Source organism: Antechinus flavipes, chromosome 5 (assembly GCF_016432865.1).
Source record: "Antechinus flavipes isolate AdamAnt ecotype Samford, QLD, Australia chromosome 5, AdamAnt_v2, whole genome shotgun sequence".
NCBI classification, from domain to species: domain Eukaryota; kingdom Metazoa; phylum Chordata; class Mammalia; order Dasyuromorphia; family Dasyuridae; genus Antechinus; species Antechinus flavipes.
The window spans coordinates 144,431,115-144,447,098 of record NC_067402.1 but is presented as its reverse complement, the minus strand read 5'-3'; the positions used below and the strand labels follow the sequence as shown (position 1 = coordinate 144,447,098).

At 36.1% G+C, this 15,984-nt stretch overlaps 2 protein-coding genes across 16 annotated transcripts in view; one reads left to right on the top strand and one right to left on the bottom strand.

Moving 5' to 3' along the window:
* Window positions 1-3,903, top strand: part of KMT2E (lysine methyltransferase 2E (inactive)) — an 81,918-nt gene extending 78,015 nt beyond the window's left edge. For 3 of the 4 annotated variants that reach the window (XM_051961700.1, XM_051961699.1, XM_051961702.1), the window contains 4 exons: window positions 4-92; window positions 196-321; window positions 500-597; window positions 1,657-3,903. In XM_051961700.1, coding sequence (XP_051817660.1) covers window positions 4-92; window positions 196-321; window positions 500-597; window positions 1,657-3,153 — 1,810 coding nt within the window. In that variant the 3' untranslated portion in view covers window positions 3,154-3,903. The remainder of the gene's footprint in view (window positions 1-3; window positions 93-195; window positions 322-499; window positions 598-1,656) is intronic. The other variant, XM_051961701.1, reaches the window with a different exon arrangement.
* Window positions 3,904-6,785: 2,882 nt separating this feature from the next.
* Window positions 6,786-15,984, bottom strand: part of SRPK2 (SRSF protein kinase 2) — a 272,571-nt gene continuing 263,372 nt past the window's right edge. For all 12 annotated transcript variants that reach the window (XM_051961714.1, XM_051961707.1, XM_051961713.1 and 9 more), the window contains one exon: window positions 6,786-8,426. In XM_051961714.1, the coding sequence (XP_051817674.1) occupies window positions 8,242-8,426 (185 nt within the window). In that variant the 3' untranslated portion in view covers window positions 6,786-8,241. The remainder of the gene's footprint in view (window positions 8,427-15,984) is intronic.

Below are 15,984 nucleotides of genomic sequence, written 5' to 3'. Positions count from 1 at the left end.
AAGGACTGCTTCAACTTCAGTGGAACAAGTAAGAGAGAGGAGCTATCAGAGAGCCTTACTTCTCAGTGATCATAGGAAAGACAAAGATAGTGGTAAGTTGCTTTGTTTTCCTAGTTGGAAGTGAATTCAACTAACCAATGTGTTTTAGAGTATATAGCAATTCTAATATTCTATTTGGGTTTGCTTCATCTGTAGGGGGAGAGTCACCTTGTATCCCATGCTCACCGAATCATGTTCAGTCTTCACCTTCATCTCATTCAAATCACATTCCCCAGTTGCAACTTAAGGTCCCAGTCCCTTCTTTCAGTGAACTTATAGAAGGTCAGTAAGCAGATGACCTATCAATCACAGTTGTAGTTTTTAAACAGCTTTTTAATCACTGAGAAGAAAATCTTTATAAAAGTTGGTCTGAATAGTTGAATGTAAATTCCATTGTAGTGTTTGCAAAAGCACTGTTTATCATGTGATTTTACATTTTACTATGGTTCTTTTTTTACAGACCCTGATCCTGAAAATCCAGAGCCCACAACCACAAATGAATGTCCATCCCCAGACACTTCTCAAAAGACTTGTAAAAGTCCTTCAAAAGTGAGCAAGGTAATAACACAGCACCTTGGAATGTAGCAGTTCAGAAAAAAAAAAATTGAAGTTGATTGGTATGCAGTTGTCTAGATTTTTTTTTTTTATCAATTTGTGAATACTGGCCTGCTACCCCTTACCTAGTTTGTGTTTCACTTACCTTATTCACCAAAAATTTTTTATTTTTTAATTTTTGTTTTGAGAACCCATTTGGAGACAAAACAGATAACTATGGTTGGGAGCTCCTTGTGAATTAAATTTGTTTGTAGATCTAGTGTAAAATGGAATGCTAATGGCTAAGTTGGTTTCCAGAAGTAATTTGACATGATTACTAAATGTCAGAAATCTGTCTTTAATTTTAAAGTATTTTATAGTTTAAAGATAGATGGAACAGTTCAACAGAGAAATTTTAATAAATTGGAAAAAAGTTGTGGCACCTTGTAAGGGATTTTCAGTAGTGAAACATTGTCATTTTTCTTGGTTAAAACAAGTAAACCTGGAAGAAATACATTAAAATGTATCTTATTATTAAATAGCCTATGATTATAATTTAGTTAAACCACAAACTTTTTTTCCTAATGTTAAAAAAATATATAATTCCAATGCTTTTCAGGAGAATAGCTCTGTAACTTCTGCAACACTATGTTTTATAAAAAAATTTCAATTTGAGACGGGAGTGTAATTAAAGTATGTCAGTTACATAAAATGTGTATTGAATTATTAGAACCAGTAGGGCAATTTGGAGAACATGATGATGTAATACTGAATGGGGAAAAAATATCAAGTCAAATATCTGTAGTGATCTTAAACTTATTATTTAAAGAATTCCTAGTTAAGGCATAATTAAAGATATCAACAAAATTATCACCACACAGCATTATCTTTTTTTTTTTAAGTAATTGTTTAATGAGTGAGGGTTTAAAGAAATTTTTGAAAATCTAAATTTGAAAACTAAACTCTTGTACAATAAACACTGTTAATGTGATTTTTTTGTTTTGCTAAAGCCCCCTTTTCGATTTTTAGTATATATAAAATCAGTTTATAAATGTTACATTGACTCATTCTTTTTTCATGTAGCCTTCTTCACCAGGTCCTACAGTTCCTGCCCAATCACTTGGAAAGACACCCACAAAACCCGATTCTCAGTGGGAGACAGCAGTTAAAACACCCGAGACCGAGAATGCCAATCTTCCAAAGGCAGAGCTACAACAGAAACAGCTGTCAAATAACGTCCAAGCACTTTCAAAGACTCATTCTTCTCAGTCACATGTGCGTAGTTCAGCTGAGCAACTGTCTCAAAAGCTTCCGTCTGCACCTTTGAAGCTGCACTGTCCCCCATCACCTCATGTAGAAAATCCACCGAAGTCATCAACTCCTCTCACACCCGTACAGCATGGTTACCATTCACCGAAGCCTCATGCGCAGCAATTAGGATCTCCCTACAGGGCCCACCATTCTCAGTCACCTCAAGTTGGAACACCTCAGAGAGATTCTCACAGAAATTTTTATCCAGCAGCACAGAGCCTTCAGTCCAATACTCCGCAGCCAGCTACTGGAGCACTATTTACACAGACACCTTCAGGACAATCTTCAGCAACTTACAGTCAATTTAACCAACAGAATTTGAACAGCACTGCACCACCTCCCCCTCCTCCTCCTCCTCCCTCCTCCTCTTATTATCAAAACCAGCAGCCCTCTGCAAACTTTCAGAGTTATAATCAGTTAAAGGGTAACCTTTCCCAACCAACTGTGTTTACATCTGGACCAAATCAAGCACTTCCTGGTACCACAAGTCAGCAGCAAGTTCCAGGACACCACGTCACTTCAGGCCACTTTTTGCCATCTCAGAACTCTACCATTCACCATCAAGCTTCAGCAGCTCCACCCCCTCCACCACCACCACCTGCTCCAGGACCACATCTCGTACAACAGCCAAGTTCCCATCAGCAGCATTCTGTAGCACACGTAGTAGGGCCCGTTCACGCAGTAGCCCCTGGCTCACATATTCATTCTCAAACTGCTGGGCACCATCTGCCCCCACCCCCTCCCCCACCAGCTCCTGCCCCTCATCACCACCCCCCTCATCCTGCTCCAGGACACCAAGGTCTGCAAGCACAACACCAGCATGTAGTGAACACAGCTCCGCCCCCACCCCCGCCTCCGCCTTCCAGTGTTCTGGCTTCTGGGCATCACGCGTCCCCTGCTCCAGCCTTACACCATCCCCCTCATCAAGGACCTCCACTTTTTCCTTCAAGTGCTCATCCAGCTGTACCATCATATCCCTCACAAGCTACACATCACACCCCCCTGGGACCCGGACCCCAACACCAGCCTACTGGAACAGGACCACACTGTCCCTTACCAGTCCAAGGTCCGCATCTCCAGCCACAAGGACCAAACAGTATTCCAACCCCTACAGCTTCAGGGTTCTGTCCACATCCTGGCTCTGTAACCCTGCCCCATGGGGTTCAAGGACCTCAACAGGCATCTCCGGTGCCCGGACAGATTCCAATTCACAGAGCACAGGTGCCACCGACGTTTCAGAACAATTACCATGGTTCAGGGTGGCATTAATGAGGACTCCGAAAACATTTTTAAAATGTTCTGTAAAATAAACTGTATATTTCATATGTACCTATTCATGGTACTTTTTAAAGCTTGTACATGAAACTTTGTATAAAAGCAAACACCAGTGCTCTTTCATTGTATTTTTTCCATTTTTTGCTTTTTAAAATTCCTGGAAAACGTGCTGTTAAACCAGTATTAGGTATCTTTATTTTGTAAGTGAACATTCCAGCTGTTTTTCTGGCAGTAGATTTGATGCTGCATAATCTTAAATTTTATTGTTGCAGTTAAATTCATTTAGTGAATGTTTTTCTATATTACTTTTTTTTTATACGTATGTAATAAGTACACAGCTAAGTGATGGCACTAACAGGTTTTTTTCCCCCCATTCTGTCAACAGTTCTGTGTGTGCATCTAGGTAGAAAATGCAATACAGATTTTTTATAGTTTGGTGTGGACTTGGCTCTTTTGTTTCATCGGTTATTTGCAGAAAAATGTAATTTAATGTATAGATTGTTTCTAATGTCTTCTGACAAGTTCTGTAAATACTGTATTTCTTTTGCGTGTAAAATTGCTTACAGCTTCTCATTTGATATAGTATTGTATATATGACAAGTCTCTTTTTGCAAAAATGTGTGATCTTTGTGAAAGTAGTACAGTATATGGCATTTAAATTTTTTTAATATACTGTCACATTGCAGCACTGGTTGGGCATTTTAATTCATGTTAATAAAACACAATTATGTCAGTTTTACCAAATTGTCCTGTACAACCTTTAAAATGAGTGAGTACTACCCTCAGGTTTTAAGCAGCAGACAAGGATAGAAAACATTTTTCATTTTGTTTTACCTACTGTTTATGCAGTAGTTAAGAGCCAGAGAAACTACAAAAATACTCATGTAGGTTTACTCAATGAAGCATCTTACAAGCATATAAAACTAGACCATTCCATTTATGCATTTCACATAAGTCATATATGTTGGCACAGTTACAGATGGAAAGTTCACACCAGATAGTTGAAGTTATAGATTAGTCTGAAATCCCGTTAATGTTTACTCGCTTGTACATTGAGTATATATAACTGTTATATTCTAGATTAAAAGTAGATTTATTATTATTGCAACATTAGATATCCCTGGAAGAAAAGTGAATACTGGGCTAGTAGACAGTCTCTCAGAATTTTCTCAAAATGACTGGCTGATAAACAGATCCAATTTTGTTGTAAAGATTTGAAAATGGAATGATTTGAGAAGTATAGCTGATATCTTCTGTTATCAACTCTCAATTCCTTGATCACTCAAATATAGAAAAAAAAAACTGACTTCTGAAGAGAAAATTGTATAAGTGACCACATATTTCATTCTGTGGAAGAGATAAAAAGGTAATATGATATATAGCCATTGTCACTAACGACAACATTTGGTGTAATGGCAGTTTTTTTTTTCCTTCTCCTAAATGACATATATATATATATATATATATATATATATATATATATATATATATCTTTTTTTTTTTTTTTACCTGTTTGTCATTGGAGAAAAACCTTTTCAAAATAAATGTAAGCAAACAATTAAGAATCTATGTCTTAGAATTGGCAACATTACTTTTAAGTCACTTTATGCCATGTTCTGCTCTTTTTAAAGTGAACAGTTAGTCAACTGGTTCTAACCAGTTATAATAGTGCTTCTATTTTTAAAATTCCTTTTGTGGTAGTGTAGTCAATAATAGTGGGTTGCAACTGTCTATTCTCTTGAGACATAAGAGACTTCATTTGTGATCTGAAGACAGGATGTGAGTGAAACTTTAGTCTCTGGAAATATCATTTGCAGTAATGCTCTGGATCATGGTCTGCTTACTCAGACAAATACCTTGTCTTGGAAATAAGTAGGCCTTATGACAACCAGTGATTCTCATACATGGAACATAAATCATTGGCTTAATGAAATTATAGATATACGCGCATACATACACATGTGTTCATGTATGTGTGTGTGTATATACAGATAACTTTCATTTGTAATGTTTCATAAGCAAAAAGTCTTGATTCTGTTATCTTTTATTCTAATAAAACAAGCAAATGCAGTTACACCACAATACTCTACCCCAAAATTAGATCTTTAATGATAGGTAGAAACTAAAATACTATCAAAATTATACATTTTTTTCAAAGAAAAAAAAAACCTTAGAACCTACAGTCAAAAAACTAAATTGAGGGCCTAATCAATTTTTCTAATGTACAAAATCCTCTAGTATATTACTATTTCCGAAAAAGAGCACAATGAATGTTAGCTTAATGTACTGAATTATATACAGAGCAAGACTAAAATCCCCACTGTTGCCCCACATCAGCAATTTGGGGGCAGGGGGGTAGAATTAAAATACCCAAAAGGCAACATGATATAGGGGAAAGAGTGCTGGTTCTGGAGGCAGGACTGGATTAAAACCTCCATTCTCCCATTTTATCACTGTGATGTTGGGCAACTTCTCTCAGATCTAGTTTCCTCAATTGTAAAACGAAGGTGTTGGAACTAGATGGCTTCTAAGATCTCTTTCCTGTGTATGATCCTGTTAATACTGACCATGGATCATCTTGCATATGTTTAGGAAAGTCTTAACAGGCCAAAAAAAAAAAAAATCCCAAAGTTAGGAAACATTTCTTGAACGCTTACAGATTATTTTCAATGTATCAAATCTATGCAAGTGAGAAGTTTATTAGACTTCCCATGGAAAAAAGAAAAGGGACTGGGAGATCAAATCGGGGTCAGTGAACAGTTATACCAGTGATTTTTAGAAGAGATCATTAGAGATCACCTAATTCAACGCTCCATTTCAAATTTGAAGGAAGAGAGGCCATGAGAAGTTGTGACTTACCATGGTTACATACAAATAGTTCATATCAGAACCATTATTTGAATCCAGGTTCTGACTCCAAGTCAAACATGCTTTCCACTGTACATGTCAATGATTAAAAGTTCACTGTACTGTTTTACAATGAAGTATATTCTAGGATATTTCCACTATCTTAAGAAACCTGGACAAGTCAAGAGATTTGGGTTGTAGTCTGAGCTCTTTAACCATAAGCAAGAAAATCTTTATAAAATTAGGCCATTAAGACCAAATTATTTCTATTCTTTCTAGTTCTGAAAGCCTAAATAACTCATGGAGTTACTTTGTTTTTGTTTTAAGGCTAGCAGTTATCTCAAGACCTAAATCAACTTTATTCCAAATATTTCAAAATCTCAGCTTTTCAAAATTCTCACATCTGTATCCCTTTTGAAACACTTTAACACATCCACTCCCCCCCCCCTTTTTTTTTCCTATTGAAAGAAACTTCTAAGAGAGAGTGAACAAGAAGCCTCATTAGTTAAACCCCAGCATTTGGAAGACTATTCATTTATGGCTTCAGGAAACCTATTCCCTTCAGAATGCAACTCCATTTCTACCTTCCTATTCTATCTTTAAAAGAACTGATTTCTGGTTCTTTAACCATACTGCCTATATTATGCAACTGGGGTTTCAACATCTTAACATTCAATTCATTGAATTTTGTTATATAATGCTAAAATCATGTAACAGTAAATAACTAAAAAATGTTAATATATAGTTATGTCAAACATAGTCCAATGACCAGCACAATGTCTGAAAAAAAAACAAAACACTTTAATTAATTAGACAACTGCAAGCACCTCAAACAATAGGTTATTGTTACAACACTTGGGTATCTTTTCACAATCTAGTTATTGCAAAGGCATGTGAATAAATTTAAATGGACAAAGTCAAGAAAAAGTGGCACCATAATTAATGTGTAAAACTGGAAAAAAATTACATTCATCCCACTGACTTCTAAAAGAGGCAAAATACCTCTATATTAACATTCTAAAATCTGTATTGCCTACTACGGTTGTGTCCTGGATCCTACACGCATAAACCAAACTGCAATTTGCAAAGGGGAAATCATTTTCTTTGTACTCGGGTTTATGGAAAGACAAAAAACTAGTGCAATTTGTTGTTAAACGTGTAAAGCTCTACATGAAGAATGAACAGTGATCTCTGACTTCTGAGATTGGGGTTTTTTTTTTTTTCTCTGTCCATTGCATTGCAAAGTATATACTATACCCCTTGCTTTTTAGATATAGAATACTCTTTCAAACATAATTTTCTTTGCACATGTAGAAATGTTTCCTTTGCTCAATCTAACCTGCGTATAGTTCAACAGTGCTTGTAGGCAGAAATAAATACCACATTGTAGCATGTTATCACATTATAAGGGAAAATGCTATTTTTCCTTAAAAGCACTTTAAAAAAAATGCAAATATCCAATGGGAGCGCAAGTATGTAATCCATGTTTTAGAATGAGAAATAAGTCTTGCCTTCTGTTAAAGTGCCATATGGGGAAAGAAATCTTGTAAATGAGAGCTGCTTCGTTTAAAATCCAATGTAAAAAGAATCGCTAAGGAATCTGAAGTCCATATAACTTCAAAGCAGCTGATGTCTGCTACATGCAACTTAGAGGCTACAAAATCACTCAAAACTTGGTAGCTTTACTCTGAAATTGGAGTCCCATCCCAAATTTAATGGAAAGAAACATTTACAGGTTACATTTACATATACTATAATACAAGAATGATATCCCTTTGCCAGCAGATTAAAATTACATTTCCTTGCCATGTCTTTCTTGATTCCAACTTGATAATTTCTTAAGCGTGTAAATTATAGAATACTCAGCTAAAAGAGTTCTTCATAAATAGTTACAAAACCTGCCGAAACACAAAGAGGGGGAAAGTATTTTTCGTTCAAGAAAATGACATTTGAATGCCACACAACACAAGAAACAATGTTTAAAGACAAGGTATTAAGTGTTTCCAGAAGAGAGTGGGTCAGTAAACTACTTAGCTGAAGACAAAAAGACTACCCTTCCCAGGACCACAGTGCACAAAAAGCAAAATGTCAAACAACAGTACCTCAAAGCAAAATAAAGGTCTGAGGATGAAGCCAGCTCACTTGTAATCCTGTTAAAGAATTTGAGAGTCACCATTTAGGTCCGATGTACTGGAAAATATTTGCTAGCTCAGAATGTTATATTTGGAGATTCTGCTAAGAATTCAACCAAGGATGCCTAAGGCATTCTCCAGCTGAAGCTCTTTTTTCTGGAACCATTTCTAACATTGGGATCAGGAAATCTGTAAACTGTGCAGCATCTTCATGAGGCCAACCATATTTCTCCACAAGCACATCAAAGAGGCTCCAGGGCTTCAGCTTCGTAATATGCCGTAGTTCTCCTACATACACACAAAAGAACGATATGTTAGAAAGCTGACACGATCTGCGTGCTGGTTCGGGAGCGATAAGCCACTTTTTCAATGAACCCCACTCAACGAGATTTAGAATGGCAAGTTCTCTAAATCATCAGGTGACAGGTCATGACCACATCTAAGAGTCTCACGGCAAACCCAAAGTACAAATCTGGGATTATACAACAGGGGGATTCATCATCGTCGGTTTTAAGAATTACAGGATTTTTGGAAAAAGCTAGATACTTTTAATACATTTAAAATAACACATTTACAATTTTTCTATGTATCTTTTTCAGAAACATTATATAAAGTGAGATATAATCGCTTTCCTAATAAACTAGCTCATGGGTGTAATTCTGTTTTAGAAGTGTGACAAAGATGCAACAGGATTTTACTATGGTATTTTTCTTCAGTATCCAGATTAAACCAAAGCAAATTCCAATTGTGCCTCTTCATAGGACAAAAATTGCTCATGATTAAAGCACTCAAAACGCGTAAGGATTTGGTTAACATCACTAGACACGGGAGGGGTCAAAATAATGACGGTTCTATCAGATATGATGAAGTAGCAAACTTTTTTTGAGACCACACAAAGCATGCACTGAACAGGCCACATGTCTGCTGTAGTGGTATGCAAATTAACTGGAACAGAGTAAAATAATGTATTGAGACAAGCAATAATTTTTTACAACTTTTTGATATCTGAAGCTCTTCAAATGAAGCATGTCCTTTTGTTGTAATCACTTACACAATTTAGCACCGAGTTTCACAAGATTTTGACATTCTTTAAAGTTCATCATGAAATGATACTTTTATTACATGGGATTTAAATTATTCCTTTAATAAGTACCTTTCATATGTTGAGCACTGATTACAAACCACAGGTTTTCAATAGGGTTTAAGTTCCTAGGCCACCAAGGAATATTTATCTCCATCTCTTGAGAAATCTGTTAATACAAAGCTATGTTGCAATATCCTCACTCCACTTGGAAATTTGTCATTTTTCAATAATTCTGCTTCGATATCAGTGTGTGTATATACCACACAGTCTAGTATTCTGGCGATAACGTTTCCAAGCTCACTAAAAATACAAATGCCCAGGTATAGGTTTGCCTGTGCTTCTTCCAACAAAGAGTTTTTGTTACAGTCTTGAATAAAAAAGTGATTTTTTTTTACTCTAAAAATTACTGTCTAATTTTTAACTAGTTTTTTGTAATGTCTTGCTCATGACAAGCATTTTTACTTTAAAGCAATTATTATTAGATGCTTTTTCATCCCTGTTCTCACCATTATTCCCAATGTAGGAGGGTCAGCCTTACTCCAGAGAATTTCATTAATCATCTAATGTTAATTATCAATAACAACCCCTCCAGTAGAGCCCTTTGAAAGTCTTTACCAAAAGTTCTGAGGATTAATTAGATCAATTCACAACTATACTTTGTCAGTTCTTGGCACCTTTCCTCCCCCTCACCCCTCCATTTTCAATTCCACTTTCATTTATCCTTTATTCTAATTAATCTTATTTCATTGTGGATTTGAACAATCCCTAAAACACTTGCATACTGGCCCCTCCCTCCCCATATACCAATTGAGGCTACAATGCTTCTAACAGTCATTCAAGTGTGTTTTTAAAAGCTGCAACTTTTGAATGTTTCCTTTTATGTTATCCATTCTTGGTGTGATTTTAAAACATAACAAAAGAGAGCAAGGAAGCGCACATATGCATAAAACCCAGCACTCAGCTGAAAGAGAATTACTAAAAGACTGGGAAATCTGTTCAATCTAATTTTGTTGGATCAAAGCCAGAGTCAGTCTAGTGTCAGAAAGCAGTACACACAACTAATACTGTTCCCAATTAAACCACATCAAAATTGCCTGTCTGGAGAAATTCACATACCCTTGTATGTGCATAATACTGCCCTAGGGGCACTGAGGATCTGCTGTTGTTCAGCTGTCTTAGAGTTTTCTGGGCAGAGAGATGTGGTTTGCCATTTCCTTCTCCAGCTCATTTTACAGATGAGAAAACTGAGGCAAACAAGGTTATTAAGTGACTTGCCCAGAGTCACATGGCTTAATAGGTGTCTGACTCAAATTTAAACTCAGGAAGATGAGTCTTCCCGATTCCAGGTCCAACACTAACCACCCAGCTGCTCTGGCATGGGGAATACAAGATAATAAATTAAAATCTCAGGTCCCAAAGAACTTCTCTTTTACTGTAGAATTTGTAAATGGAAGATCATTTTTTTCATAAAATATTATGATATGTTCGTTATCAGTTAGTCAACTCTATAAAACTACAGAGCAACCGAACAAGTGGGTATGCCACTTATCTTTTATCACAAAAGTAGTACAAAAAAGCTTTTGCTGATATTTGATTTTGCTGACATAAATTATTTTTATCTTTATATTCTCAAAGCTAAGTAGAGTATAATGTTTTAAAAGATAATGTTTCCCCCACTCCTATGCCTAATTACAATTTACTATCAGTAGTTTACAAAAAAATATTCTATAAGAATTTTTGAATGCTTGCTTTTATAACAAAAATTTGTTTTACTTTTCAAATAATGTAGAGTAACTAAGAGTATGATTTTTGCTGATTAGAGTTTTTAGATGCATTTTTATCAATCAGATTATCAGATGATAATTCTCAAAAATTCCTTTAATCTGTTTTAACTTTAAAGAATTCTTTTAAAAATATTCCTTGTTAAAAGAATTAGAGGGTTAAATGATGACCTACCATTTGATAGTATCAGAGACTTGAATATGTATAAGTTATGCAAAGAAAGTGTTCAGTATCTTTTGAACTTAATGATTCTATTAATCTATGATTCTGATTCTTCTGTTAACTTGGATTCATGGTTCAACTTGAGTCTGTTAGTAGCTCACATTTAGTAAGGGAGGCCTAGGCAAAAAAGCAGCTTGAGCCCAAGGACACAAAGCAGTACATGCTCCAGAATGCTTAAGGGAAGTAGAAAGATCTGGTTGTTTCCATTTTCTCCCCTCTCCAAGCCTTGTTTAACAGCATTCTAAAAATTAAGGACTGATTTATCTGAGGTGAAAGACAGGACAGGGGAAAGGGAAAAGGGGCTGGAGGGGGCTGGATGGTGCAGTGGTGGTTAGAGCATTGACCCTGAAGCCAATAGGACCTGATTTCAAATTTGACCCCAGACACTTAATACTCACTAGCTGAATGACTCTGGGCAAGTCACAACTCCAATTGCCTTGGAGGAAGGGAGAGACATGACAAGGAAGAATTACAGCAATTTTAAAATGTAATAGGAAGTCAGAATCTAAAAAGGGGGGATCCACCACAAAACATAAAATAAGTATAACACAATGCTAAGGTAGCCAAGCACATTTAAGAGACAGAGGCAATCAGCTGAGCCTTCCCTTCCTTATCCCTTCAATAGTAAAAGGGTTACTTTTTCATGATGCTGTAAACTCAGGTGTGTACTCAGAGAGCACCAAGGAGGCACAAGGGGCAAAGGAAAAAATAAAACTTCAAAGACATAACAGTGAGCCAAAACGATGACTGGTCTGCTTCCTGCTTCCTGCTGGCAGTGATTACACTGATATACTATAACTTATTCAGCCATTCTCCAATTGATGGACATCTACTCAATTCCCAATTCTTTGCCATCACAAAAAGAGCTATTAGAAACATTTTTGCACATGGGAGATAGAGACCTTTTCCCTCCTTTGTGATCTCTTTGGAATACAGATTCATTACAAACATTTCTAGGTCAAAGGGTATGCACAGTTTGACCACTCTTTGGGCACAGATTCAAATTGTTCTCCAGAATGGTTGGATCAGTTTACCACTCCACCAACAATGTATCAGTGTCCCAATTTTCCCACATGCGCTCCAATATTTATCATTATTTTTTCCTGTCATCTTAACCAATCTGAGAGGTATCAGGTAGTACATGCCAGAGTTGTTTTAATTTGCTTTTCTCTCATCAATAATGATTTAGAGCATTTTTTTATATGACTACAGATAGCTTTAATTTCTTCTTCTAAAAATTGTCTAATCATATCCTTTGACCATTTTTCATCAACTGCCAAATCTTGTCATTGCTATCTTCACAACATTTATCACATATGTATCCTTCTGTCTCCTCACCCAGCCATAATCCTAATTCAGGCCCTCATGAACTCTTTGCCTGGATTTTTTCAATAGCCATTTAACAGGCTTGTGTGCCTCAAGTTTCTTCACACTTCAATCTATTCTGTCCTATATCCATCAAAAATGTAGGTACTTTACCTAAAGGTTTATCATATTCAAGACCAAACATAAATCTCTTTTTTGCTATTCAAAGCTCTTTATAAGGTGACCATTTTCTATATGTCAAATCTTCCATTTCATCCCCATGTGCTTTAATCTGGATTTACTAGCAGTTTCTCAAATGGGATGCCTCATTTCTTTTATCCATACCTTCCCACTGGCTGGTGCCCCAACTCTAGATTGTTTTGTGACCTTATTTTTATAACTTTACTTTCCCCAATCCCGCTCTGAAGATTTGCCTTTTCCATCCCTAGCAAGTATTAGTGCCTTCCAATTACTTTCAAACTATTCTGTGTGCATCTTTTATGTAACTAGATATTTACATGTCTCCCCGTTAGAATACAAGCACTCCTTGATGGTAGCAGTTGTTTTGTTCTTTTGAATCCCCAGCACTTAATATATTGCCAGACACATTAATAAATGTTGGTTGACTTTCTTGGCAATCACTGCCTATGCCGCAGATCCAATCTTTAATCTACTAGGTGCTTTGACGACATGGTATCAGTGACCATCCCTGAGCTAAACTCTATTTTCATTTCAAAATCTATCTAATGTCCACATTTTGCAGAGACTATCAGCAGAATAGAGAGGCTACCCGACTACTGGAGTGCAGGGAGTTGCCCTCTGAGACAAGCCAACTTGAGCTCAAGTCTCAGCTCAACTTCAGACCAGCTCGATCAACCTCCAAGACCTAGACCAAGGTCTCTTTAAGACCAAGCTCTATAAAATGTACCAACTTGCACTGATTAAAAAAACAACAACACTTATTCTCTCAAAGAATTCCCTAGGCCAATGAAAATCACAAGGCTAGTACCCATACTTACCAGGGAAGCAAACTCAGTAAACCTTTTTTCTGTGAAATTTTCTTTAGTCACGATATCAAATGTAACTTATTCAGCCTCTGAAACTAAGTATTTAAAGCAAAAGAATAATTCATGAGATCCTAATACAAAGAAATGAGTTTGACCTCATAAACATTCCTGAAACTTGGTGAAATGAGAATAGTACATGTAATATAATGATGAAAACTATGCCTTACTCAAAAAGGACAGAATAAATGAAAGCAGCAGCAGAGAAATACTGTTATTAAAGCAAATATGAAGAAATCTAGCAACCAGCATGGGGAAGCAAAAAAAACGTATGTGGCTCACTAGAGAGAGAAATAGAATTAATAATGAAGGAAAATAGGGAAGACTACATCGATGAAGAATTTGGTTAACAGACCAAAAACAGCTTCAAAGAATTAATTTTGTAATGCTGAAAGGTTTTAACTATCCACTAAATTTGCTGAATTTTCAGCAAATAACAAAGCAACTGACAATTCCAGATTTTGTAATGTCTGGACTAGCTCTCTGAAGGATCACGGGACCAGCCTTGCAGGAGAGCCACCAGAAAGATGGTCAAAGATGGAATGTCTCTATTTCCAGTTCTCTCAGCCCTTATATACCTTAGTACAATTACATCACTACAGCATACTGAGCATGTGCCAATTGTAGAACTATTACACCACCATACTAAGTACTAAGTATATGTGAACTAGAGAACCATCATCTCATCAATCACACTGAGTTAACACCCTGCTGTAAGTATCTTTGTTTCAAGTATACTTTTCTCAAGAGTTCCCCAATATTTGGGGCCCTCTACGCAATTTCACATTAGCCAGTAGAGGAAAGGATAAGGTTAAGTTCTATTCTGGACCTGATTCTGAGGGAGAGAATAGTGGAGCTAGTTGCAAAACTCAGCCTGTCAAAGGAATACTTAACAATTGTAAAGAAAGGCAAAAATATGGTCCCTTCCTATTCTCAAGGAGTTGAAGATGAGAAGATTGAAGAAGTTGAAGATTTATACCACTATGTGGTATAAAAAGATGAAGATGAGAGGTGATTGGATTATGGGTGCATGTTAAAGCATTTGTCTTGACAAGAAGAGCCACTTCTTTATGAGATATAGGGGAGATGGGAGAGATAGTGACGGAAGATTTCTGAGTGATGTGAGATGAAGAGAAGAAGAAACTCGTAGTAAATGATCTCAAATATTTTCAGTTAAGTATGAAACAACAGTCTCTAATAAGATGTCAGGGAATTAAGTGCTAGGGGGAGTTTAAAGAGGAACATAAATGGAAACAGTTCATGATGAATAACATAAGAAACTGATTATGGAAATGTAAAGGGAAACATGGGAAAAAAGTCATTCCCTTTTACAATTTATTTAAAAAATGAGGTTTCTTTCTTTTTTTTGTTAAAGCTTTTTATTTACAAAGCATACGCGTGGTTAAGTTTTCCAACATTAACCCTTGGCATAACCTTTTGTTCCATATTTTCCCCTCCTCCCCACTCCTCTTCCCTAGCTGGCAGGTAGTCCAATACACGTTAAATATGTTGAAATACACGTTTAATTCAATATATGTATACATATTCATATAGTTATCTTGTTGCACAAGAAAAATCAGATCAAGAAGGAAGAAAAAGAAGAGCTGAGAAAGAAAACAAAATGCAAGCAAATAATAGCAGATAGAGTGAGAATGCTATGTTGTGTTCCACACTCAGTTCCCACTGTTCTCTTTCTGGGTGGAGATGGCTCTCTTTATCACTATACAAGTGGAACTGGTTTGAATCATCTCATTGTTGAAAAGAGCCACATCCATCAGAACTGATCATTGGATAGTGTTGTTGTTGCCATGTATAATGATCTCCTGGTTCTGCTCATTTTACTTAGCATCAGTTCATGTAGGTCTCTCCAAGATGAGGTTTCTTTCAACATGATCTAATTACAACACAGGTTGGGGAGAGCAGATTTCATGGTCATGCATATTAGGGAAAATAGAGTCATGGAAAAGATAAGATCCAAAAAGTAAATTCTATATGGGAAATCAGACCAAAATAGATGAAAAGTTCCTCAAAATAAAATTCAAAATTCTCAAGAAAAAATTATTTTTATGAGAAGGAAGAAAAGAAAGAAAAAAGAGATGTGACTACAAAAGGAAGCTACACATTTAGATTTTAAAAAGACTTGTAAAAATTAGAAAGAGATAACATAAATAAGTAATGTAGCATGCTCCTACATAAGTAATATTCAAGGTACTAAAGGCCAGATAAACTGAGGCTGACAACAAATGCTAAAGGACAATGAATTGTGAAGATGAACTAGAACAAAGACCAATGAAACGAAAGGAATACTATTCATAGAATGGGTTGGCTTAATGGATGATAATTTTGCCTCTGGATTCTTTTTTTAAATTAAAGTTTTACCATTATTTTG